The sequence below is a fragment of the Mobula birostris genome, chromosome 6, assembly GCF_030028105.1.
Source record: "Mobula birostris isolate sMobBir1 chromosome 6, sMobBir1.hap1, whole genome shotgun sequence".
Classification (NCBI taxonomy): Eukaryota; Metazoa; Chordata; class Chondrichthyes; order Myliobatiformes; family Myliobatidae; genus Mobula; species Mobula birostris.
The window spans coordinates 116,204,504-116,231,437 of NC_092375.1; the positions used below are offsets into that span (position 1 = coordinate 116,204,504).

General features: G+C 45.8%; 1 protein-coding gene across 1 annotated transcript in view; it reads left to right on the plus strand.

Moving 5' to 3' along the window:
- Positions 1–10,642: 10,642 nt before the first annotated feature.
- LOC140199298 (insulin-like growth factor-binding protein 2) overlaps positions 10,643–26,934 on the plus strand; it is a 55,491-nt gene continuing 39,199 nt past the window's right edge. Inside the window, exon 1 of the mRNA XM_072261113.1 lies at positions 10,643–11,080. Within this exon, the coding sequence (XP_072117214.1) occupies positions 10,738–11,080 (343 nt within the window). The 5' untranslated portion in view covers positions 10,643–10,737. The remainder of the gene's footprint in view (positions 11,081–26,934) is intronic.

Sequence of the window (26,934 nt, forward strand, 5' to 3'; positions counted from 1 at the left end):
AAAGACTACAGGGAGTTAGGAAGGAAGTTGAGAAGCAGGACCGCAAATGTAGTAATCTCAGGATTACTGCCTGTGCCATATGACAGTGAGTATAGGAATATAGTGAGGTGTAGGATAATTGCGTGGCTGGGGGGATTGGAGCAGGGGGCAGGGATTCAGATTTCTGGATCATTGGGACCTCTTTTGGGGCAGGTGTGACCTGTACAAAAAGGATGTGTTGCACTTGAATCCCAGGGGGACGAATATCCTGGCGAGGAGGTTTGCTAAGGCTACTGGAGAGAGTTTAAACTGGAATTGTTGGGGTTTGGGAACTGACCTGAAGAGACTGGGGAAGAGGCGGTTGGCTCACAAATAGAGAAAGCTTGGAGACAGTGCGAGAAGAAGGATAGGCAGGTGATAGAGAAGGTACGCGCTCAGATGGACGGTTTGACGTGTGTCTATTTTAACGCATGGAGTGTTGTGAAAAAATTGGATGAGCTTAGAGCATGGATCAGTCCTTGGAGCTATCATGTTGTGGCCACTACTGAGACTTGGATGGCTCAGGGGGAGGAATGGTTACTTCAAGTGCCGGGTTTTAGATGTTTCAGAAAGGACAGGGAGGGGGGCAAAAGAGGTGGGGCGTGGCATTGTTGATCAGAGATAGTGTCACAGCTGCAGAAAAGATGGACGTCATGGAGGGATTGTCTACTGAGTCTCTGTGGGTGGAGGTTAGGAACAGGAAGGGGTCAATAACTTTACTGAGTGTTTTTTATAGGCCAGACAATAGTAATAGGGATATCGAGGAGCAGATAAGGAAACAGATCCTGGAAAGGTGTAATAATAACAGAGTTGTCATGATGGGAGATTTTAATTTCCCAAATATCGATTGGCATCTCCCTAAAGCAAGGAATTTAGATGGGGTGGAGTTTGTTAGGTGTGTTCAGGAAGGTTTCTTGACACAATATATAGATAAGCCTACAAGAGGAGAGGCTGTACTTGATCTGGTATTGGGAAATGAACCTGGTCAGGTGTCAGATCTCTCAGTGGGAGAAAATTTTGGAGATAGTGATCATAATTCTATCTCCTTTTCAATAGCATCGGAGAAAGATAGGAACAGACAAGTTAGAAAAGCATTGAATTGGAGTAAAGGGAATTATGAGGCTATCAGGCAGGAAATTGGAAGCTTAAATTGGGAACAGATGTTCTCGGAAAATTTCGGAAGAAACATGGCAAATGTTCAGGGGATTTTTGTGTGGGGTTAGAAACATAGAAACATAGAAAATAGGTGCAGGAGTAGGCCATTCAGCCCTTCGAGCCTGCACCGCCATTCAGTATGATCACGGCTGATCATCCAACTCAGAACCCTGTACCTGCCTTCTCTCCATACCCCCTGATCCCTTTAGCCACAAGGGCCATATCTAACTCCCTCTTAAATATAGCCAATGAACTGGCCTCAACTGTTTCCTGTGGCAGAGAATTCCACAGATTCACCACTCTCTGTGTGAAGAAGTTTTTCCTCATCTCGGTCCTAAAAGGCTTCCCCTCTATCCTCAAACTGTGGCCCCTCGTTCTGGACTTCCCCAACATCTGGAACAATCTTCCTGCATCTAGCCTGTCCAATCCCTTTAGGATTTTATATGTTTCAATCAGATCCCCCCTCAATCTTCTAAATTCCAACGAGTACAATCCCAGTTCATTCAGTCTTTCTTCATATGAAAGTCCTGCCATCCCAGGAATCAATCTGGTGAACCTTCTTTGTACTCCCTCTATGGCAAGGATGTCTTTCCTCAGATTAGGGGACCAAAACTGCACACAATACTCCAGGTGTGGTCTCACCAAGGCCTTGTACAACTGCAGTAGTACCTCCCTGCTCCTGTACTCGAATCCTCTCGCTATGAATGCCAGCATAGCATTCACCTTTTTCACCGCCTGCTGTACCTGCATGCCCACTTTCAATGACTGGTGTATAATGATACCCAGGTCTTGTTGCACCTCCCCTTTTCCTAATCGGCCACCATTCAGCTAATAATCTTTTTTCCTGTTCTTGCCACCAAAGTGGATAACCTCACATTTATCCACATTAAATTGCATCTGCCATGAATTTGCCCACTCACCTAACCTATCCAAGTCACCCTGCATCCTCTTAGCATCCTCCTCACAGCTAACACTGCCACCCAGCTTCGTGTCATCCGCAAACTTGGAGATGCTGCATTTAATTCCCTCATCTAAGTCATTAATATATATTGTAAACAGCTGGTTCTGCATAGGTATGTTCCAATGAGACAGGGAAGTTATGGTAGGGTACTGGAACCGTAGTGAACAAAGGCTGTAATAAATCTAGTCAAGAAGAAAAGAAAAGCTTACAAAAGGTTCAGAGAGCTAGGTAATGTTCGAGATCTGGAAGATTATAAGGCTGACAGGAAGGAGCTTAAAAAGGAAATTAGGAGAGCCAGAAGGGGCCATGAGAAGGCCTTGGTGGGCAGGATTAAGGAAAACCCCAAGGCATTCGACAAGTATGTGAAGAACAAGAGGATAAGACGTGAAAGAATAGTACCTATCAAGTGTGACAGTGGAAAAGTGTGTATGGAACCGGAGGAAATAGCAGGGGTACTTAATGAATACTTTACTTCAGTATTCACTATGGATCTTGGTGATTGTAGGGATGACTTGCAGTGGACTGAAAAGCTTGAGCATGTAGATATTAAGAAAGAGGATGTGCTGGAGCTTTTGGAAAGCATCAAGTTGGAAAAGTCACCGGGACCGGATGAGATGTACCCCAGGCTACTGTGGGAGGCGAGGGAGGAGATTTCTGAGCCTCTGGCAATGATCTTTGCATCATCAATGGGGACGGGAGAGGTTCTGTAGGATTGGAGGGTTGTGGATGTTGTTCCTTTATTCAAGAAAGGGAGTAGAGATAGCCTAGGTGCTTATAGACTTACTTCAGTGGTTGGTAAGTTGATGGAGAAGATCCTGAGAGGCAGGATTTATGAACATTTGGCGAGGTATAATATGATTAGGAATAGTCAGCATGGCTTTGTCAAGGGCAGATCGTGCCTTACGAGCCTGATTGAATTTTTTGAAGGTGTGACTAAACACATTGATCACGGTAGAGCAGTAGGTATAGTGTATATGGATTTCAGCAAGGCCTATTGCGAAAGTAAGGAGGCATGGGATCCAAGGGGACATTGTTTTGTGGATCCAGAACCGGCTTGCCCACAGAAGGCAAAGAGTGGTTGTAGACGGGTCATATTCTGCATGGAGGTCGGTGACCAGTGGTGTGCCTCAGGAATCTGTTCTAGGACTCTTACTCTTCATGATTTTTATTAATGACCTGGATGAGGAAGTGGAGGGATGGGTTAGTAGGTTTCCTGATGACACAAAGGTTGGAGGTGTTGTGGATAGTGTGGAGGACTGTCAGAGGTTACAGCGGGACATTGATAGGATGCAAAACTGGGCTGAGAAGTGGCAGATGGAGTTCAACCCAGATAATTGTGAAATGGTTTATTCTGGTAGGTCAAATATGATGACAGAATATAGTATTCATGGTAAGACTCTTGGCAGTGTGGAGGATCAGAGGGATCTTGGGGTCCAAGTCCATAGAACACTCAAAGCAGCTGCTTAGGTTGACTCTGTGGTTAAGAAGGCATATGGTGTATTGGCCTTCATCAATCATGGAATTGAATTTAGAAGCTGAGAGGTAATGTTGCAGCCATATAGGACCCTGGTAGACCCCACTTGGAGTACTTTGCTCAGTTCTGGTCACCTCACTACAGGAAGGACGTGGAAGCCATAGAAAGGGTGCAGAGAAGATCTACAAGGATGTTGCCTGGATTGGGGAGCATGCCTTATGAGAATAGTTTGAGTGAACTCGGCCTTTTCTTCTTGGAGCGACGGAGGATGAGAGGTGACCTGATAAGAGGTGTATAAGATGATGAGAGGCATTGATCGTGTGGATAGTCAGAGGCTTTTTCCCAGGGCTGAAATGGTTGCCACAAGATGACACCAGTTTAAGGTGCTGGGGAGTAGATACAGAGGAGATGTCAGGGGTAAGTTTTTTATGCAGAGAGTGGTGAGTGCGTGGAATTGGCTGCCGGCAACGGTGGTTTAGGCAGATACGATAGAGTCTTTTAAAAGACTTTGAAATCCCAAAACATGCAGTGAAATTCGTTTGCATCAATGACCAACTCAGTCCGAGGATGTGCTGGGAGCAGCCTGCAAGTGTTGCCATGCTTCCAGTGGCAACACAGCTGAAACCGGTATGTCGTTGGAATGTGGGAGGAAACCAGGGCACTCAGAGGAAACCCACACGGTCACAAAGTGTATGTAGAAACTCTTCACAGGCCACGACGGGAATTGAACCAGATCGCTGGTGCTGTAATAGCGTTATGTTAACCACTACACTACTTTGCTGCCTCACTATTTGTGACCTTAATGTAACTTCCTTCAGGGTTAGTCATACTATAGTGTGCAAACATATTCAGCTGTTAACATTAAGTCTCAGTTATATATTACATCATGAAATTTGTTCTTTTGCTGCAGTAGTACGGTGCAATATATAAATCATGAAAATAATTAAATATTCCAAGAATAAAGGAACGACAAGGTAGTGTTTCACTCCCCATCAGTACCATTAAAATGTTACCATACCTGCCTCAGTCAGGTACAGTAAAGAGATTTTTCTCCAAAGAAAACTGCCCCAGCCTGTCCAGTCAGTCCATCTAACTGCGGTCTCTCATAAGACCCTAAGATTTAGGAGCAGAATTAGACCATTTTCATCAAGCTTCATCATGGATGATCCATTTTCCCTCTCAGCCCCAATCTCCTGCCTTCTCCCTGTATCCCTTCGTGCCCTGACTAATTAAGAATCTATCAACCTCTGCCTTAAATATACCCAATGATTTGGCCTCCACAGCTGCCTGTGGCAATGGATTCCACAGAGCCACCGCTCTCTAGCTAAAGAAACTCCTCCTCATCTCCATTTTGAAAGGACACTCCTCTAGTCTGTGGCTGTGTCCTCTGGTCTTAGACTCCCCCACCATAGGAAATATCCTCTCCACATCCACTCTATCAAGGCCTTTCAATGTTTGACAGGTCTCCATGGGGTTACCCCTCATTCTTCTGAATTCCAGTGAGTACAGGCCCAGGGCCATCAAAAGCTTTTTCGTATGACAAGCTTTTCAATCCTGGAATCATTTTTGTGAACCTCCTCAGCACATCCTTTCTTAGATACGGGGTCCAAAATTGCTCACAGTACTCCAAGTGAAGCCTCATTAGTGCTTTATAAAGTCTCAACATTACATCCTTGCTTTTATATTCTAGCTTTCTCAAAATGAATGCTAATATTGCACTTGCCTTCCTCACCACCTACAAATTAACCTTTAGGGAACCCTGCTCAAGGACTCCTAAGTTCCTTTGCATTTCAGGAACCATTCTTGTGAATTGTGTGTGTGTGTGTGTGTGAGAGAGAGAGACAGGCGTGTTGTGGGTGGGTGCTCAACAGGTATTTCCACTTTGCATTGGTTTGTTGACACTGGAGAATGTTCCAAAGTTCAGGAACATTAAAATGTTGAGTAAGGACATTGTCATCATCTGGGCAGGTTTTTCAACAACAGTGTTGAAGCTGTTAATTGCTGCCTGGTATCCATAACAGGGTGAACAGGCTGCTGTTACCATGTGATTACCACCCTGGATACAGTATCAAACTAACTGTAATTATCCTTGACAGCTACTGTTCTCCGCAGATTATTAGTTATGTACACGTAGATTTTCTCAGAACTGAGCGGTCATGAGACAGACAGAGATAATGGGAGGGAGAATGAAAGTTTGAGAGCTGGAGACAGAGAGAAATCAGAGAGATCGTTAGTGTATGCATGTGCGTGGTATGCTATCTTGAAGTTCAGAGTATATTTATTATTGAAGTATTAAAATGAGATGCATTTTCTTGCAGGCATTCATAGGAAAACAAAGCCACTCAATAAAAGTTATGAAAAATTGTACAAGAACAAAGACTGAAAAATAACCAATATGCAAAAGAAGACAAATAATGCAAATAAACAAATAAATAATACTGAGAACGTAAGTCGTAGAGACCCTTGAAAGTGAGTCCGTGTGTTGTGGAATCATTTCAGGGTTACAGTGAGTCAAGTTATCCACGGTAGTTCAGGAGCCTGATGAGTGTAGGGTAATAACTATTCCTGAACCTGCTGGTGTGGGACCTAAGGCTCTCGTAATTGAATAGTGAACAGAGGGAGGAATCGAAAGGGAGTGTTCACGGACTGTTCAGAAATCCGATAGTCGATCTGATGACTCTTGTTCCTGAATCGTTGACTGTGAGTCTTCAGGCTCCTCTACCTTCTCCCTGGTGGTAGAAACAAGAAAGGGGCATGTGGTGAGGAGGCTTAATGATGGATGCTGCCTTCTTGTGTGAGTAGTGCAGAGAGATCTTGGAATCCCAGTGTGTCAAAAACAGGTACCCTCACAGACTTTACACTTTGTTACAAGTGGTACGGAGATAAAAGAAGGGAAGTCTTGACACAATTTTATGGGCACTGTTGAGACCACTGAAGCACTGAAAATTGTGTTGTTCCCTATAGTTAAGGAATCAGGTATGTGCTTACTGATTTATATGTCATGAAATTTATTTTGTGGCAGCAGTACAGAGCAATATGTAAAATTATAAATTACAAATTCAATAACGAGTGCAAAGAAATAGTGAGGTGGTGTACATGGGTTCATTGTTCATTCAGAAATCTGACGGCAGAGGGGAAGAAGCTGTTGCTGAATAATTGAATGTGGGTCTACACGCTCCCATACCTCCTCCCTGATGGTAGTAATGAAAAGAGGCTGTGTCCTGGGTGGCGAGGGTCCTTAGTGATTGATGCCAGCTTATTGAGGCCCTGCCTTTTGAAGATGTCCCTGATGGTGGGGAGGGTTTTGCCCTTGATGGGGCTGGCCGAGTCCACAACCCACGGCAGCCTCTTTTGATCCTGTTTAATGGAACCTCCAGAAAAGGCTGTGAAGTAACTCCAACTGTAGAAATTTGCTAGTCTTTGGTGATAAACTAAATCTCCTGAAATTCCTAATGAAATATCGGCTCTGACATGCCTTCTTCATGATTGCACCAATATATTGGGGTGGGCTTCAGCGATGTTGACATCCAAGACCTTAAAGCTACTCACCCTTTCCCTTACAGATCCCTTGATGAGGACCGGTGTGTGTTCCCTTGACTTCTCCTTCCCCAAGAAAACAATCAAGGTTGTGGAAGATTGTTGTTGTGACACCATCCAATCAGCTGATCTGTCACCCCTATACACCCCCTCGTCACCATCTGAAACTCTGCCAACAGTAGTTGTGTCAGGGGTGTGTACATTGCCCACTGCTCTACTCTGTCTATACCCGTGACTGTGTGGCTAGGCATAGCTCAAATACCATCTATAAATTTGCTGACGATACAACCATTGTTGGTAGAATCTCAGGTGGTGACGGGAGGGTGTACAGGAGTGAGATATGCCAACTAGTGGAATGGTGCCGCAGCAACAACCTGGCACTCAACGTCAGTAAGACGAAAGAGCTGGTTGTGGACTTCAGGAAGGGTAAGACAAAGGAACACATACCAATCCTCATAGAGGGATCAGAAGTGGAGAGAGTGAACAGTTTCAAGTTCCTGGGTGTCAAAATCTCTGAGTATCTTACCTGGTCCCAACATATCGATATAGTTATAAAGAAGGCAGGATAGCTGCTATACTTCATTAGGAGTTTGAAGAGATTTGGGATGTCAACAAATACACTCAAAAACGTCTATAGATGTACCGTGGAGAGCATTCTGACAGGCTGCATCATTGTCTGGTATGGGGGGTGGGGGCTACTGCACAGGACCAAATGAAGGGTTGTAAATCTAGTCAGCTCCATCTTGAGCACTAGCCTACAAAATACCCATGACATCTTTAGGGATCGGTGACTCAGAAAGGCAGCGTCCATTATTAAGGACCTCCAGCACCCAGGGCATGCCCTTTTCTTACTGTTACCATCAGGTAGGAGGTACAGAAGCCTGAAGGCACACACTCAGCGATTCAGGAACAGATTCTTCCCCTCCACCATCCGATTCCTAAATGGACATTGAACCCGTGAACACGACCTCACTTTTTTAAAATATATATTATTTCTGCTTTTTGCATGATTTTTAAGCTATTCAATATACGTATACTGTAATTGATTTACTTATTTATTATTATTATTATTTCATTAATTTTTTTCTATATTATGTACTGCATCGAACTGCTGCTGCTGCTAAGTTAACAAATTTCACGTCACGTTGGTGATAATAAACCTGATTCCGATTCTGCCATCTGCAAATTTATAGATGACATTTGAGCCTTGCTGAACCACACTGTCGTGGACGTAGAGAGAGTGGAACAGCGGTCAAGCAATGCCTCTCTGTCGGACCCAGGATAGACCTTCTGCTGTGTTTGTATTGGGCACAGTGCCAAGAAGGTTCATTTGGTTGGAGAGGGTGATGTATGAAGAGAGGGTGAATGGTTAGCACACTACAGCGAGGACGTGATTGCTCTGTGCTGTCATGCTTTATGACTCCATGACACTAGGGAGATGTAGAGGAGATGAGACTCACCAGGATGTGGCCTGGGATAGGAGAAGCAGGTAGAGACCAATCAGCTCTTCAAGTCTGCTCTACTAAGTTATAAAATCACAGCTGATCCATCTCAATCTCAACGTCACTCTCCTGCTCTCTCCCAACACCCCTCCAGTCCCTTGTCATTCAAACATCTGTCAACATCGCCCTCATGAGGAAATTGGATGGGTTGGGTCTGTTTTCTCTGTACTGGAGGAGGCTGAGGGGCCACACAAAGTTATGAAGGATTTTGATAGACTACACACTGTGAAACATTTTTTTTTCCACAGCAGAGGTATCTAAAATGAGAGAACTGGAGATATACGTAGATGCAAGGTTCAAGGGTGAAAGGTTAGCTTTATTTGTGGCAGGTACATTGAAATCGCGAGACATACAGTGACATGCATAGTTCGTGTCAGCGACCGACACAGCTCGAGAAAGAGCTGGGGGTGGCGTTGGCATGCTTCAAGCCCCAATGTAGCGTGCTCACAACTTACTAAGCATAACCTGTATATCTTTGGAATGTGGGAGGAAACCGAGCACCCAGAGGAAGCCCACGCTGTCATGGTAAGAATGTACAAACTCCTTCCAGTCGATGGTGGGAACTGAGCCCCGGATCACTGGCACTGTTATAGTGCTACAGTAACCACTACGCTACCTAATCTGGGGAAGAACATACTCCACCAGTGGGGAGCTGGAATCAGGAGTTCACAGCCAGGTGGTGGAGGCATAGACTTCCACAGCATTGAAGAAGTATTCAGACAAGCACTTGAGTTGTAGTGGGTTTAGAACCACTAGTACTTGATGGACAGCATGGGTGTGATGGGCTGAGTGGCCTGTTTCTACACTGTTTTTCTGTAACGGCGGGGGGGGTGGAGGTGGGGGTGTTTACAGAATCACATCAACTCACTTGTTTCTTTGCAATCTCTTCTCCCCACACTCTCATCACCCCACCTTTCCCCCCCCCCGATTCTACCCCTCACTCACACATTGGAGGTGATTTATTGTACCCCTCCCAACCCTGCGTGACTTTAGGATGTGGGAGGACCTGGGGGAGACTCGTGTGGCCACAGGGAGAACGTCTAGACCCTACACAGACAGCGCCTGAGCTGGGGATTGAACCTGGAGCACTGTGTGTGTGTCTTCAGACTCCCGTACCTTCTCCCTGATGAGAAGACAGCATGTCGCAGGTGACCCCTCCATTAGAATTCTCCGCCCCAGAGAGAGGTGAAGGTTAGTCATTGCTGAGATTGGTGGTGGTAATTGACAGATGTTTAAACTACAGGGAAATTATAATTTTGTGCAGCAGGCTCGAAGGACCGATTGGTCTCGTCCTTGTGTATGTTCTAACGTCGTCTTCGATAGTCTGAGGGCACTAGAATCAGGCGGCCGCACATTCTTTTCTAATTCAGCCGGCACTAGGACTCAACGGAGCCCGCCCATCTCCACTCCACCCGCTGTGAATTTGTCAGGCACAGGGATCCAGCAGATCGGTTCGCGTGTGTACAACACTGGCGCTAAGACCCAGCGGAGCCCTTCCTTTCCAGAAAGCTGGCTGAAACTGGTGGACCAGTGCTCTCCTTTAAAACCTCCGGCACCAGCGCTTGCTGGAGTCTTTTCTCTCTCTTCCCCTCACTGCTAGTGAGCCGGAACCCGGCAGAACCCCACTTGTAACCCGCCCGTGCCAGGACCCTGCGAAGACCCTTCCGTCTGAGTAGTCGGCGAGCACTGGGATCCTGCGGATCTGTACTTTGTTATAACATCTCCGGCGCTAAGACCCAGTGGAGCCCTTCCTCTCTAGAAAGCGGCTGGGAACCAGTGGAGCCGTTCTCCCCTTGTTAGACCACCGGCATTAAGACTCAGAGGAAGCCTCCCTCCTGCGAGGCGGCGGGCGCTGGGAACCGGCGGACTCCCGGAACCCACGGTAGTCTCTCTTCGGTAAACCGGCAGGCGCTGGGAACTAGCGACCCCATGCTTCGGTGCTAAGACCCGACGGAACCTGTCCTCAAGTAATCCGGCGGTCACTGGGACCCAGAGGATCATTCCCTCCAGTTGAGCGAAGGGCGCTGGGACCCGGCGCTGCCCCGCTCCACCTGCCGGTTGGACGCCGCCGAGTTGGTGCGCGGCAGACAATGGGCGCCGCCGGGCTGGTGGGACTGGCGATGTTGGTGCTGTTGGCGAGCGGCGGGGTGGCCGAAGTGGCTTTCCGCTGCCCGCCCTGCAGCAGCGAGCAGCTGGCGAGCTGCACGGAGCCGGCCGGCTGCAGTGAAACGGTGCGGGAGCCGGGCTGCGGCTGTTGCTGGAGCTGCGCCCGCACCCTGGGAGAGGCGTGTGGGGTCTACACTCCGCGCTGCGGCGCTGGACTCCGCTGCTACCCCCGCAGCGACACCGAATTCCCGCTCCAAGCTCTCGTCCAAGGGCGCGGGCTGTGCGCCAAGCGCAGGGATCTGGAATACAATCGCTCCCGGGACGCAGGTAAAACTCCGGCAACTCCTCCACCCCACCCCCAACCCACGTAAAAAAAGTTTGCAAGGTGCCAAAAGTTGAGCAAAGTTTGGGTTTACGGTATTGATGAGAAGAGGGATCTTGGGCGCCCTGAAAGTGGCTACGCAGGTTGATAGGGTAGTTAAGGCATGTTTGCTTTTATTAGTTGAGACATTGAGTTCAAACGTTAGAGAGTCACGTAGCAGCCCTGTAAAGTTGGTTAGATCACACTTGGAGTATTGTGTGCAGTTCTGCTCACCTCATTATAGGAAGGATGTCGAGGCTTTGGAAAGAGTGCAGGAGAGGTTTACGAGGTTGCTGCTTGGATTAAAAGGTATGTGCTATAACGAGAGGCTGGATAACCAGAGAAACTTGGGTTGTTTTCTCTTGCTCCATCCCATTGTGAAAAGCTAATGGAGACTTATCCAGAAAGACTACTGTCTGAAAGAGCTGCGAGATGCGGCTCAACTAAGCACTGAGCAAAGAGGAATGAATATCGGTGAAGTGCTAACGTTTCAGTTTTTGAATATCTAGTTTTTCATGCTTCATAGTTTCTCTGTCCTTTGGGCTCCACTGTGAAGAAAGGAGCATGTAATTCACAAATAAAAATTCCAGTTAAATTGAGCAAAATCCATGGTTGTACTACTCAGTTACAGTTGCAAGAAAAAATTTTGTGAACCCTTTGCAATTACCTGGTTTTCTGCATTAATTACTCAAAATGTGGTCTGATTTTCATCTAAATCACAATAGTAGACAAACACAATCTGCATAAATGATAGTACAAATAATTGTACTGCTCCTGGTCAATATTGAGTACACCATTTAAACAATCAGTCTATGTTCAAAAAAAGTACGTGAGCCTCTGGGGTAATGCCTTCTACAATAGCTATTTGGAGTCAAGTGTTCCAATCAATGAGATGAGATTGGAGGTGTGGGTTGTAGAGGTGCCCTACCCTATATTTAAAAAAAAGTCAGGTTACTGACGGAGCCTGCTCTTCTTAAGAACAATCTGTTCACGTGCACCATGCTTTGATCAAAGCAACTTTCAGAGAGGCCCTTAGAAGAATTATAGAGATGCATGAAGCTGGAAAAGGCTACAAAAGCATTTCTAAAGACCTGAATGTTCATCAGTCCACAGTAAGAGAAATTGTCCACAAATAGAGGAAACTTAGTCCTGTTGCTACTCTCCCTAGGAGTGGGCATCCAGCAAAGATCACACCAAGAGCACAACATGCAATACTGAAGGAAATGACAAAGAACCCAAGGGTAACAGCAAAAGACCTGCAGAAATCTCTAGAACTTATTCATGTGTTCACTATAAGAAAAACACCAAACAAGAATGGTGTCCTTCCATGAACACCATTCTTGTTTTGTGTTTTTGGTGCTCTTCAAAAAATCATTGCTGCATGCCTCGAGTTTACAGAAGTCCACTTGGATGTTCCACAACACTTCTAGGACAATGTTCTGTGGACAGATGAGACAAAAGTTGAACTTTTTGGCAGAAATGCACACTGCTATGTTTGGGGGGAAAGGGGCACTGCACATCAACATTCCGATCCCTACTGTGGAACACGGTGGAAGGAGCATCGTGAGTTGGGGCGGCTTTGCTGCCTCAGGGCCTGGACAGTTTGCAATCGTTGAGGGAACAATGAACTCAAAATTGTATCAAGACATTTTACAGCAGAATGTCAGGTTAGTGGTCCATCACCTGACGCTTAATAGAAGTTGGATGATGGAACAAGACAATGATACGAAACACAAGAGTAAGTCAACAATAGAATGGTTTAAAACAGACCTGGCATGACCTGACGAGGGCTGTTCATGCAAGGTATCCCAGAAATATTGATGAACTGAAGCACTTTTATATGGAGGAATAATCTAAAATTCTTCCTCACCATTGTGTAGGTCTGATCAGCAGCTCCAGGAAATGCTTGGTGGAGGTTATTGCTGCGAAAGGAGGTTCTACCAGTTATTAAATTATTAGATTATTAGTTTACGAGAACACTCAGTCCTCTTTTATTGTCATTTAGAAATGCATACACGCATTAAGAAATGATACAATGTTTCTCCGGAGTGATATCACAGAAAACAGGACAAACAAAAGAGTAACGCTGACAGAACCACATAATTATAACATATAGTTACAGCAGTGCAAAGCAATACCATAATTTGATGAAGAACAAACCATAGGCACAGTGAAAAAAAGTCTCAAAGTCCCCAGTCGATTGAGTCCCTAATAGCAGGCGGCAAAAGGGAGAAACTCCCTGCCATAAACCTCCAGGCACCATCGACTTACTGATGCCTTGGAAGCAGCTGACCCCAGCCGACCCTGAGTCCATCCGTCTGAAAACTCCGAGCTTCCGAGCAGCCTCTCTGATACAGCCTCCCGAGCGCCATCCTCTGCCGAGCGCCTTCGACCTCTCCCCAGCCGCTGAAACAGGCAAAGCCGAGGATTTTGAGTCCAGCTCCAGAGATTCCGGTTACCGCACAGTAGCAGCGGCAGCAAAGCAGGCATTTCCGAAGTTTTCCAGATGTTCCACTGTGCTTTCACGTCTGTCTCCATCAAATCAAGATTGTGCACGGTCCCCTACTTGACAGATAACAGATATTCATCACCGGAGTGGCCACGTGCGCTGTCATCGCGCCGCTATCTTCTCCCCCTCCCAGTTTACGTACTTTTTCCAGCCTGGACTGTGAATGATTGAACAATGTGTTCAATAAAGATATAAAAAGTATAATTGTTTGTGTTATTAGTTTGGGCAGATTGTGTTGGTCTACTATTGTGACCTGGATGAAGATCATTACCACATTTTGAGTAATTAATGCAGAAGACCAGGTAATTGCAAAGGGTTCACAACCGTATGTGGACAAAAGGTTGGGAGCTGAATACTTTATCAAGCACTGTATATGCAACCATATACAACCCTGAGATTCATTTTCTCGGAGACAATTACAGGAAAATAAAGAAATACATTGAATTTGTGAAAAATACATGAAGACTGACAAACAACCAATTTGCAAAAGAAAGCAAATTGTGCAAATCAAAAATAAATAGTATTGCGAACAAGTTGTATAAAGTGAGTCTGTACGTTATGGAATTAGCTCAGAGTTGAGGTGAGTGAAGTTATCCACACTGGTTCAGGAGCCTGATGGTTGTAGGGTAACAACTGTTCCTGAACCTGGTGATGTGAGACCCAATATTCCTGTGCCTTCTGCCTGATTGATAGCAGTGAGAAGAGAGCATGGCCTTGGATGGTGGGTGTTTTTAATAATGGATGCTGTTTTCTTGTTAGAGTGCTCCTTGTTGATGTGCTGAATGATGGGAGGGCTTTGCCTGTGATAGAGAGTGCTGTATCGATCATTTTCTCTAGATTAGATTAGATTATGAGGACACTCAGTCCTCGTTTATTGTCATTTAGAAATGCATGCATTAAAAAATGATACAACGTTCCTCCAGAGAGATATCACAAGAAACACAGGACAAACCAAGACTAAAACTGACAAAGACCACATAATTATAACTTGTAGTTACAACAGTGCAAAGCAATACCATAATTTGATAAAGAGCAGACCATGGGCACGGTAAAAAAAAAAGTCTCAAAGTCCCGATAACCTCATCATCTCACGCAGACAGTCGAAGGGAGAAACTCTCCCTGCCATGAACCTCCAAGTGCCGCAAACTTGCCAATGCAGCACCACTGGAAGCACCCGACCGCAGCCGACTGAGTCCGTCCGAAAACTTCGAACCTCCGACACCGAGCACCATCCTCCGCCGAGCGCTTCGACCCTGTCCCGGCCACCAAGCAACAAGCAAAGCCGAGGACTCGGGGCCTTCCCCTCCAGAGATTCTGGACCACACAGTAGCAGCAGCAGCGAAGCAGGCATTTCAGAAATTTCACCAGATGTTCCTTCGTGCTCTCACGTCCATCTCCATCAAATCAGGATTGTGCACGGCACCCTGCTTGACAAATAGCAGACATCACCACCGGAGTGGCCGCTGCGAGCTGCCTCGCGCCGCATCTTCTTCTCCCTCTAGGCTTCCTTTCTTGGTGTTTCCATACCAGGCCATGGTGCAACCAGTCAGTATGCTCTCCACTGCATCTACAGAAGTTTGTCAAAGTTTTAGATGACCTGCTTAATCTGCAGAAACCTCTAAGAAAGTAGAAGTGTTACTGAGCCTTTGATGTGATTGCACTCGTGCTGGTCCCAGGACAGATTCTCTGATATGTTAATGCCAAGGAACTTTTAAGTTACTGACCTTCTGCCCCTCTGCTCCCCTAATTAGGACTGGCTCATGGACCTCCAGTTTCTTCCTCCTGCAGTCGTTAATCAGCTTAATGGTTTTGCTGATACTGAGTGAAATGCCATCTCAAAGGTTCATTTAATATCAAGGTGTACAACTCTGAAACTCTTCTTCTCTGGATAGCCACAGAACCAAGAAAGAAAAACGATGTCATCCACCCCTCTCCGCACAAAAAAAAAATGGAATAGGCACGCTGGCCCCAAATGCCCCACTCCTGCGCACAAAAAACAAGAAAGATCAGGGGAAAAACACAGTCTATAAAAAAATCTATAAGACCGAGAAAGAAAAAGTCTTTAGTCCAAGTCCATATCCAAAACGCAGAAAACCTGGGTAACATTTTCTGGGCACAGCAGCAGCCTCCTCCTTCTCAGATAACGGTTATCCCCAGCACCCAAAAGGCAGGCAACCAGCACTCACCTTCCACATTCACCTCCAAACAAGAAGCAGGTTATCCTGATGCATTTCAAATCATAGTCGGAGACTCGAGACAGGCTTGTTTGAAGAAAACCATGCCCAATTACCATCAGTATATAGCATGTAGCACCAGACGTTCCAACATACTAGACCAAGATAAGGAATGCCTACAGTTCTGTATCCAGACCGTATTTCAGAAAATCTGATCACTTAGCTGTCCTTCTCCCATCTGCATGCTTACTGCAGGCAGAGGCTAAAGAGTAAATCTCCAGAGATTGACAACAAAGAAATGATCGCAAGAGGCAGAGGAGCGATTTATGGGATTGCTTCAAGTCAGTGGACTGGATCGTGTTCAAGATCTCATCGAGGGATCTGAATAAATGCACCATGGTTGTAACATACTTTATTAAAACAGCTGCTGACAAGTGTGTCCCCACAACATCATTCCGAGTCTTCCCCAGTCAGAAGCCCTGGATGAACCATGAGATCTGAAATCTGAGAGCCAGAGCAGAGACATTCAAGTCTGGTGACCAAAAAAGTTACAAGAGGTGTGGGTACAAACTCTGGAAAACCATCTCATGGATGAAGTGGCAATTCCGGACCGAACTTGATTGAATGAAGAATGCTCAGCAGTTGTCAGGGCTTGAATACTATTGCCTCTTATAAAGTTAACTCGAGCAACATACGAGACAGTAGGGCTTCGCTTCAATTCTTCCTGTGCTCACTCTGACTATCAAAATGTGGAGGAATTACCACGAACTCACACATCCCCCAATGATCCTATGATTTCAGTCTCTGAAGCTGATGTGTGAGTCACTTTCAGGAGGGTGAACCCACCTAAAGCATCTGACCCTGATGGGCTACCTGGCCGAGTAATAAAGACTTGTGTTGATCAACTGGCTAGTGTGTTCACTGAGATCTTTAGCCTCTCACTTTGGTAGTGTGTGGTACTCACCTGCTTCAATTACACCGATGCCTAAGAGGAGCGTGGCGACCTGCCTCAGTGACTGTCACCCAGTAGCACTTATGTCCATAGTGTTGAAGTGTTTTGAGAGGTTTGTGATGAAACAACTTGCCTACCAGAGCAGCAGGTCTTCAGCAGATGCCATCTCATTGGCTCTTCACTCAACCCTGGAACATTTGTTCAGCAAAGATGCATGTGTTAGAATGCTCTTTATTCAGCACTCAATACCATCAACCCTCAACTAATCAATAAGCTCCAAGACCTTGTGCAGTTGGATCCTGGATTTCCTCACTTGCAGACCGCAGTCAGTTCAGATTGCCACAACATCTCCTCCATGATCTCCATCAGCACAGGTGCACCACAAGGCTGTGTGGTCTACTTTCTTTACCCTTATGACTGTCAAGCTAAGTACAACTCCAGTGCCATATTCAAGTTTGCTGATCCCACCACTATCATAGGCCAAATCAATAGGAGGGAGATTGAAAATCTGGCTGAGTGGTGTCATAACAACAATCTCTCACTCAAGAGCAGCAAGACCAAGGAGCTGATTATAGACTTCAGGAGAAGAAAACCAGAGGTCCATGAGTCAGTCCGGATCAGAGGTGCAGAGGATAAGCAACTTTAAATTCCTAGATGTTATTTTAAAAACACAGACACGAAGAATTCTGCAGATGCTGGAAATTCAAGCAATACACATCAAAGTTGCTGGTGAACGCAGCAGGCCAGGCAGCATCTCTAGGAAGAGGTACAGTCGACGTTTCAGGCCGAGACCCTTCGTCAGGACTAACTGAAGGAAGAGCTAGTAAGGGATTTGAGAGGGGGAGGGGGAGATCCAAAGTGATAGGAGAAGACAGGAGGGGGAGGGATGGAGCCAAGAGCTGGACAGGTGATTGGCAGAAGGGATATGAGAGGGTCATGGGACAGGAGGCCTAGGGAGAAAGAAAAGGGGGGGGAACCCAGAGGATGGACAAGGGGTATAGTGAGAGGGACAGCAGGGAGACTTCTCAAGCTTCCGCTAATGCCCCACCTCCCCCTTGTACCCAATCCGTTATTTATATACACACATTCTTTCTCCCTCTCCTTTTTCTCCCTCTGTTCCTCTGACTACCCCTTGCCCATCCTCTGGGTTTCCCCCCCTCCCCCTTTTCCTTCTCCCTGGGCCTCCTGTCCCATGATCCTCTCATATCCCTTTTTTAATATAATTTTTATTGAGTTTTCAAAGTGATACATGAGAAAATAATATCTACCCTCCCCCCTCCCCTTAACCCTCCCCCCCCCCAAAATATACTCCTACCTAAAGAGAAAAGAAAAAAAAAGAACCGCCTGAATATTGGAAGGTTTGCACAAGGCCAATGGGATAAAAATAAATTTAATATATTTTTTTACTTTCCCCCAAGGAACTAAGATCTTCATCATCATCGGAGCTATAAATAAGGGGTCCAAATATTCAAAAATGTTTCATATTTATCTCTTAAAATCTAAAACATTACTTAGCTTCTCAACTGTCATAGTTCCCTGGGGAACCTCTTTGAACTTCACCATGTTGCTATGTGTTTCCCTCCCAATCATCCAGGCAAAAAGAAAAAAAAATAGATAAGATACAAAAAAAAGAAAAAACAAAATACCCCCCCACTAATGTTGTGAATGAAAAGATACACAACACTACCCCCCTCCATTGTGTGGGTTGTGGCTAAAGCCACGCTTGCACACATGAATAACGAAGCGGTTGGTCAGTGTTCCTTCTAGCTCCCCCGTAACAAAAAATTGTATGTATATAAAAAAAATTAATGTCATTATTCCCAGCTAATATTCCTCAAATTTTAAGCTTTCTTCCCCTCCCTCATAATTAATAATATATTTATATATTCATCCACCTAAAAATCCAACAGGCCTAATCCTTGATCCAGTCTTCATCTTCAATCCATCTCGTTCCCCCAGGTTTGTTCTTGTATCTGGTGAATAGTCAAAGAGTCTCGCACAAACTCCTCCGCTTTCCGGTAATTGTCAAAAAATCTTTTTTCTCCACCAGGGAAAAAAATCTTCAAGGTTGCAGGATAACGCAATATAAATTGATAACCGTGATCCCATAGGGCTTTTTTCAGTGGATTAAATTTCTTCCTTCTTTTCAACAATTCATAACTTATGTCAGGGTAGAAAAAAATTTTCTTCCCTTCTATCATCAGTGGCCCTTCTCTCTTCTTGGCAGCTTGGACAGCCACCTGTAGAATCCTTTCTTTGTCTTGAAATCTTAAGAATTTTATTAAAATTGATCGTGGATATTGGTCATCTTGTGGTTTTTATCTTAGAGCTCTATGTACCCGCTCAATTTCAATTGATCGGTCTTCCTCTTTCATTTACAAGGTTTTTGGGATCCATCTTTGAAAAAATTCTGTTGGATTATCTCCCTCTATACCTTCTTTAAGACCAACAATTTTAATGTTGTTATGTCTACTAAAATTTTCCAACACGTCCACTTTCTCCAAGAGTCGATTTCTTTCGGTGTTCCAGACAAGCACATCATTTTCTGTTTTTTCCAGTCTATCGTTAATATGCTCGATTGTTCTTTCCGTCTTCTGAAGTTTCTTATCCATTTTATCCTGTCTTTTCATAGCTTTATCATAGCACATCTTCACGTCTGTAAGCTCTGTTCTTAATTTTCTTAGTTCAGCTGTTAACTGCAATAAACCCTCTCATGTCTCCGTCGTCTGCTTTACTTCCAGTCTCTTCCAGTCCTTCCTCCTCTTCTTCATCTGTATTCTCTGCGATACCCAATTCTGACTCTGAGTCGCTTTCAGTTGCAGTGGCCGTCGGTTCTTGTAGTTTAAGTTGTGTCGATTTGCGCATGCGCAATTCCGGCATCTTCTTCCGAGAGACCGCTACCGCCGCCATTGTTCCCTGTTCTTGTATGCCAGAGATAAAATGCGTCTCCTCCGAAGGAGATCCAACCTGAATCCAAGGCTCCATCGCTGCAGTAGGCCCTTTTTTTTTCCCATCTTGCGGCGACTTCACAACAACAGACTTCTTCTGTTGCGGTTTATGAGGCATATCGTAGAGTAGTCTTACGAAGTTTATAAGTAGTTTTTGGAAAATATTAACTTTACTTTGCTTAAACGGTACTTTGCTGATTTTTTACGGGAGAGCTGGATTTACACGTCTCAATCCCACGTCATCACGTGACGCACCCCCCCCCATATCCCTTTTGCCAATCACCTGTCCGGCTCTTGGCTCCATTCCTCCCCCTCCTACTTGCAAATCTCTTACTAGCTCTTCTTTCAGTTAGTCCTGACGAAGGGTCTCGGCCCAAAACGTCGACTGTACCTCTTCCTAGAGATGCTGCCTGGCCTGCTGCGTTCACCAGCAACTTTGATGTGTGTTCCTAGATGTTATTATTTCAGAGGACTTGGCCCAGCGCATAAGTGCAATAATGAAGAAAGCACAACAGTGCGCCTACTTCTTTAGAGATTTGGCATGACATCTAAAACTTTGATAAACTTCTGTTGATGTGTAGTGCAGAGTATATCGACTGCGTGCATCACAGCCTGGTATAGAAACACCAATACCTTTGAATAACGAAGTCCTACAAAAAGTAGTGGATACAGCCCAGTCCATCACGGGTAAAGCCCTCCCAAACAAGCTCACATTATCCATTAAATGCTCCCAATGACGTGCATCTCAAATAGCCTCTGACAACAAAGTCCAGCTCCTGACGTTCACATGTGGCTTAGCTGCTAAGCTCAGCAGAACTGTTCCTACTGACATGAGAAAGGGGAAAAGGCAGGTTACTGGTACATCAAAACCAGTCACAGAAAGGCAGCATCCATCATCAGGGCTTGTCAATATTGGTTGGCAGTTCATCAAGGCGAAGGAAAACTTTGATCTCAAACCTCCGCTGCCATGCATCTTTAGCCACTTGTGGGGAAGGCTTCGAGAGTAAACCCCAAGGAAAAATCTAGAGCTGGAGTTCCTAAGGCAGTCCTATGTGGAGTTCAATGCTGACTGACAACTCCTGTGGTGCGGCTGGTACCAAAAGATGTCAGTCTTTGCCGTTCCTTTGGATTCACCAGCTGTGTGGAGAGGGGGAGGCAGCTGCATAGGCAACAGCTTAGTCTCTGTTATACTGCCCTGGCTTGCGTCTTTGATTTGACAGATAGGACATAACACCCATGGTTGACCCTGGCCAACAGAGGGTCAGTAACCTTAAGCCAATCCACACCAACCCCAGTTACTCACCTGAGGACCATACCCTTCCTAGCCATGGCGATTCCTCCAATCATCTCATTACATTGACACTGTGTGAGTCTCCAGCTTCATCACCCAACCCCCCCCCGAGTACATTTCAAATTCTAGCCACATTCCCCCTCAGAACCCCTTTAAACCTTTTGCCCCAGATCTGCGTCCTCCAGTTTTAGATGCCTCTATTATGGGGTAAATTTCCTCCTATTCACCACATCAGCTGTATCAAAATGGAAGTCGAGTTTATTGTCATCTGCAAAAGTCCGTGTATGCGCAGGTGCAATGAAAAACTTGCTTGTGGAGCTCCACAGGAAGATGGTTTTCTTGTACCATGGTGAGCTCCACATGACAGCTCTGGCTGTACTGACAATTTATAAAGATCTCCTGTAATTTTCCTGCCCAGAAGCTGTAGATGCTACAGGGATTTACACCTGTACGAACCCTTACTGCAGCACCTGTTGACCCTGTGATCTCCGTCTTGGGGGCTGACCTCAGGGCATCTTTCAATAGGGTGAGCCCTTGCAAGGTGTCAGGCCCTGATGGTGTACCTGGTCAAGTACTGAAAACATGATCCAGCCAACTGGCGGCAGTGTTGTGAACAAAGCGGATGAGCTTAGAGCGTGGATCAATACTTGGAGCTATGATGTGGTGGCCATTACGGAGACTTGGGTGGCTCAGGGACAGGAATGGTTACTTCAAGTGCCGGATTTTAGATGTTTCAGAAAGGACAGGGAGGGAGGCAAAAGAGGTGGGGGAGTGGCACTGTTGATCAGAGATAGTGTCATGGCTGCAGAAAAGGTGGACGTCATGGAGGGATTGCCTACGGAGTCTCTGTCGGTGGAGGTTAGGGACAGGAAGGGGTCAGTAATTCTGCTGGGTGTTTTTTATAGGCCGCACAATAGTAACAGGGATATCGAGGAGCAGATAGGGAAACAGATCCTGGAATGGTGTAATAATAAGAGTGGTTGTGGTGGGAGATTTTAATTTCCCAAATATCGATTGGCATCTCCCTAGAGCGAGGGGTTTAGGTGGAGTGGAGTTTGTTAGGTGTGTACAAGAAGGTTTCTTCACATAATATGTAGATAAGCCTACAAGAGGAGAGACTGTACTTGATTTGGTTTTGGGAAATGAACCTGGTCAGGTGTCAGATCTCACAGTGGGAGAGCATTTTGGAGATAGTGATCATAATTCTATCTCCTTTACAATAGCATTGGAGAGGGATAGGAACAGACAAGTTAGAAAAATGTTTAATTGGAGTAAGGAGAATTATGAGGCTATCAGGCAGGAACTTGGAAGCTTAAATTGGGAAAAGATGTTCTCAGGGAAAGGTGCGGAAGAAATGTGGCAAATATTCAGGGGATATTTGTGTGGAGTTCTGCATAGGTATGTCCTGATGAGACAGGGAAGTTATGGTAGGGTACTGGAACTGTGGTGTACAAAGGCTGTAGTAAATCTAGTCAAGAAGAAAAGAAAAGCTTACAAAAGGTTCAGAGAGCTAGGTAATGTTAGAGATCTAGAAGATTATAAGGCTAACAGGAAGGAGCTTAAGAAGGAAATTAGGACAGCCAGAAGGGGCCATGAGAAGGCCTTGATGGGCAGGATTAAGGAAAACCCCAAGGCATTTGACAAGTATGTGAAGAGCAAGAGGATAAGACGTGAAAGAATAGGACCTATCAAGTGTGACAGCGGGAAAGTGTGTATGGAACCGAAGGAAATAGCAGAGGTACTTAATGAATACTTTAATTCAGTATTCACTATGAGAAAGGATCTTGGTGATTGTAGTGATGACTTGCAGCAGACTGAAAAGCTTGAGCATGTAGATATTAAATAAGAGGATGTACTGGGGCTTTTGGAAAGCATCAAGTTGGGTAAATCGCTGGAACCGGATGAGATGTACCCCAGGCTACTGTGGGAGGTGAGGGAGGAGATTGCTGAGCCTCCGGCGATGATCTTTGCATCATCAATGGGGATGGGAGAGGTTCCAGAGGATTGGAGGGTTGTGGATGTTGTTCCCTTATTCAAGAAAGGGAGTAGAGATACCCCAGGAAATTAGAGACAAGTGGTTGTTAAGTTGATGGATAAGATCCTGAGAAGCAGGATTTATGAACATTTGGAGGGGTATAATATGATTAGGATTAGTCAGCATGGCTTTGTCAAGGGCAGGTCGTGCCTTATGAGCCTGATTGAATTTTTTGAGGATGTGACTTAAGACATCGATGAAGGAAGAGCAGTAAATATAGTGTATATGGATTTCAGCAAGGCATTTGATAAGGTATCCCAAGCAAAGCTTATTGAGAAAGTAAGGAGGCATGGGATCCAAGGGGACATTGCTTTGTGGATCTAGAACTGGCTTGCCTACAGAGGTCTGCATGGAGGTCGGTGACCTGTGGTGTGCCTCAGGGATCTGTTCTGGGACCCTTACTCTTCGTGATTTTTATAAATGACCTGGATGAGGAAGTGGAGAGATGGGTTGACACAAAGGCTGGGGGTGTTGTGGATAGTGTGGAGGGCTGTCAGAGGTTACAGCGGGACATTGATAGGATGCAAAACTGGGCTGAGAAGTGGCAGATGGAGTTCAACCCAGATAAGTGTGAAGTGGTTCATTTTGGTAGATCAAATATGATGGCAGAATATGGCATTCATGGTAAGACTGTTGGCAGTGGGGAGGATCAGAGGGATCTTGGGGTCCAAGTCCATAGGACGCTCAAAGCAGCTGCGTAGGTCGACTGTGGTTACGAAGACATACAGTGTATTGGCCTTTATCAATCGTGGAATTGAATTTAGGAGCCAAGAGGTAATGTTGCAGCTATATAGGACCCTGGTCAGACGCCATTTGGAGTACTGTGCTCAGTTCTGGTCGCCTCACTAAAGGAAGGATGTGGAAGCCATAGAAATGGTGCAGAGGAGATTGGGGAATGTTGCCTGGATTGGGGAGCATGCCTTAAGAAAACAGGTTGAGTGAACTCGGCCTTTTCTCCTTGGAGCGACGGAGGATGAGAGGTGACCTGATAGAGGTGTATAAGATGATGAGAGGCATTGATCGTGTGGATAGTCAGAGGTTTTTTCCCAGGGCTGAAATGGTTGCCACAAGAGGGCACAGGTTTAAGGTGCTGGGGAGTATATACAGAGGAGATGTCAGGGGTAAGTTTTTTACACAGAGAGTGGTGAGTGCAGGGAATGAGCTGCTGGTGACGGTGGTGGAGGCAGATACAATAGTGTCTTTTAAAAGACTTTTGGATAGGTACATGGAGCTTAGAAAAATAGAGGGCTATGGGTAAGCCTAGTAATTTCTAAGGTAAGGACATGTTCGGCACAGCTTTGTGGGCCGAGGGACCTGTATTGTGTTGTAGGTTTTCTATGTTTCTGTGTTCGGGGACATCTTCAATCTCTTACTGCTACAGTCGGAGGTTCCCACCTGATTCAAAATGTCAACAGTCATACCAGTGACCAAGAAGAGCCGGGAGAGCTGTCTCAATGACTGTCATCCAATTGCACTCATACCTACTGTGATGAAAGGTTGGCCGTGGCCAGAATCAGCTCCTGTCTAAGCAAGGGTCTGGACCTGGTGCAATTTGCCTGCTGCCATAATAGGTTTACAGCGGATAATAAACTGACAGGCTCTCCACTCGGCCTTGGTCACGCGGACAATAGTAATACTTGCGTCAGGCTGCTGTTTATTGATTTTATCTCAGCGTTCAATACAATCATGCTATCAGTACCAATCAACAAGTTCCAAAACCTGGGTCCCTGTACCTCCCTCTGCAACTGGATCGTTGACTTCCTCATTGGGAGATCTGTCAGTGCTGATCCAAAATGATATCTTCTTATCGCTGGCGATCAACATTGGCACACCTCCTGGATTCATGCTGAGCCTGCTGCTCTACTCTCTGTACACCCGCAACTGTGTGGCTAGGCGCAGTTCAAACACCAGCCATAAATTTTCCAGCTACACAACTACTACTGGCAGATTTTCAGATGGTGATGAGGCACACGGGAGTGAGGTAGATCAGCTGGTTGAGGGGTGTCGTAACAACAACCTTGCACATCAGTAAGACCAAGGAATTGATTGTGGACTTCAGGAAGAGGAACACACATCAGTCCTTGTCAAGGCACTGGCAGTGAAAATGGTGAGCAGTTTCAAGTTCCTTGGTGACAACGTCTCTGAACATCCATCCTGGACCCAACACATAGATGCAATCACAAAGGAGGCATGACAGTTGCTATATTTCATTAGGAGTTTGAAGAGACTTGGTATGTCACCAAAGGCTCGCGCATATTTCAGCAGATGTTTGAACGGCGACCAATCAGAGATCGAGAGCAAGAGAAGAGGCGACTCATTCAGCTCAGTGAGCGTGCATTAAAAAGAAGTGTTTCGCAGGAGTTTAAGCTTTTGAACAGCAGCCAATCAGAGATCGGGATTTATTGCAAAGGCAAATAAAAACAAGGCAGGCATAAGCGGAGCGGCCTTTGCTGGAGTGGTCAGTGTTAGAATGGGCATCTGAGGCTTCATCAAGGAGAAGCTGGAGTGCGAGGAGGCATTTCTTCCTGTATAATTGCACAGTTAGAGCAAGCAGGGATTCCAGGCAGGATAGTTGAATGCTCTTCTTGTGGGATGTGGGAAGGCAGGAAGACCTCTAGTGTCCCTGACGACTACACCTGCCAGAAGTGCATCCAGCTGCAGTTCTAACACTCCGTGTTAAGGAGTTGCATTTGGAACTGGATGAACTCAGGATCATTCAGGTGGCTGAGGAGGTGATGGATAGGACATCGGGAGAGGTAGATGCACCCAAGGTGCAGGAGGCAGGAAACTAGTGACAGTCAGGAATGGGAAAGGGGTTAAATAGCCAGAACAGAGTACCCTTGTGGCCATCCCCCTCGACAACTGATACTGTTGGAGCAGGGTGACCTAGCAGAGGAAAGTCACAGCGGTCAGGATTGTAGCACTGAGTCTGGCTCTGTGCTTAGAAGGGAAGGGGGGAGAAGAGCTGAGCTGTGGTGATGGGGGATTCATTAGGGGAACAGAAAGGTGGTTCTGTGGGCAAGAACAAGATTCCCAGGTAGTATGTTGCCTCCTGGGTGCCAGGGACATGGACATCTCAGATAGAATCCTCAACATTCCTGGGACTACTTGACTTGGGAGGGTGAGCAGCCAGAGGTCATGGTCCCTATAGGTACCAGTGATAGAGGTAGGAAGAGTGACGAGGTTCTGCAAAGTGAGTTCAGGGAGTTGAGTTCTTCCTAGCGATGCTGCCTGGCCTGCTGCGTTCACCAGCAACTTTTATGTGTGTTGCTTGAATTTCCAGCATCTGCAGAATTCCTGTTGTTCAGGGAGTTGAGTGCTAAGTTAAAGGACAGACCCCCAGGATTGTGATATTAGGATTGCTACTTATGCCACGTGAGGCCAGAAATGCAGGGGTCATATGTTTAACACGTGACTAAGGTTTTGGTGTAGGAGGGAGGGAATCGTACTTTTGGATCACTGGGCTCCTCTTTTCCAGGAAAGGTGGGACCTGAACAGAGGTGGTTTGTACCTGAACTGGAGGGGGACTAATATCCTAGCAGGAAGGTTTGCTGGTACTGCACGTGAGTTTGGGGGGGGGGGGAGGAGGGGAATCAAAACCTGACTTAACCTATATATTCTGAGTTGCATATATTTCAATACAAGAAGTATTGTAGGAAAGGCAGATGAGCTAAGGGATAGATCAACGCATGGAATTTTGATGCTTTAGCCATTATTTGCAGGAAGGGCAGGACTGGTAGCTCAATATTCTGGGGCTCTGTTGTTTTAGATGTGATACATTAGAAAGGAATTTAAGGGAGAGGAATGGAGTTACTAGTCAGGCAAAATGTCACCCAGTCAGGACAGATTCGAAAATTCGTTTAGTGAGGCTTGATGGATGAAACTAAGGAATAAGAAGGGTATGGCCACGT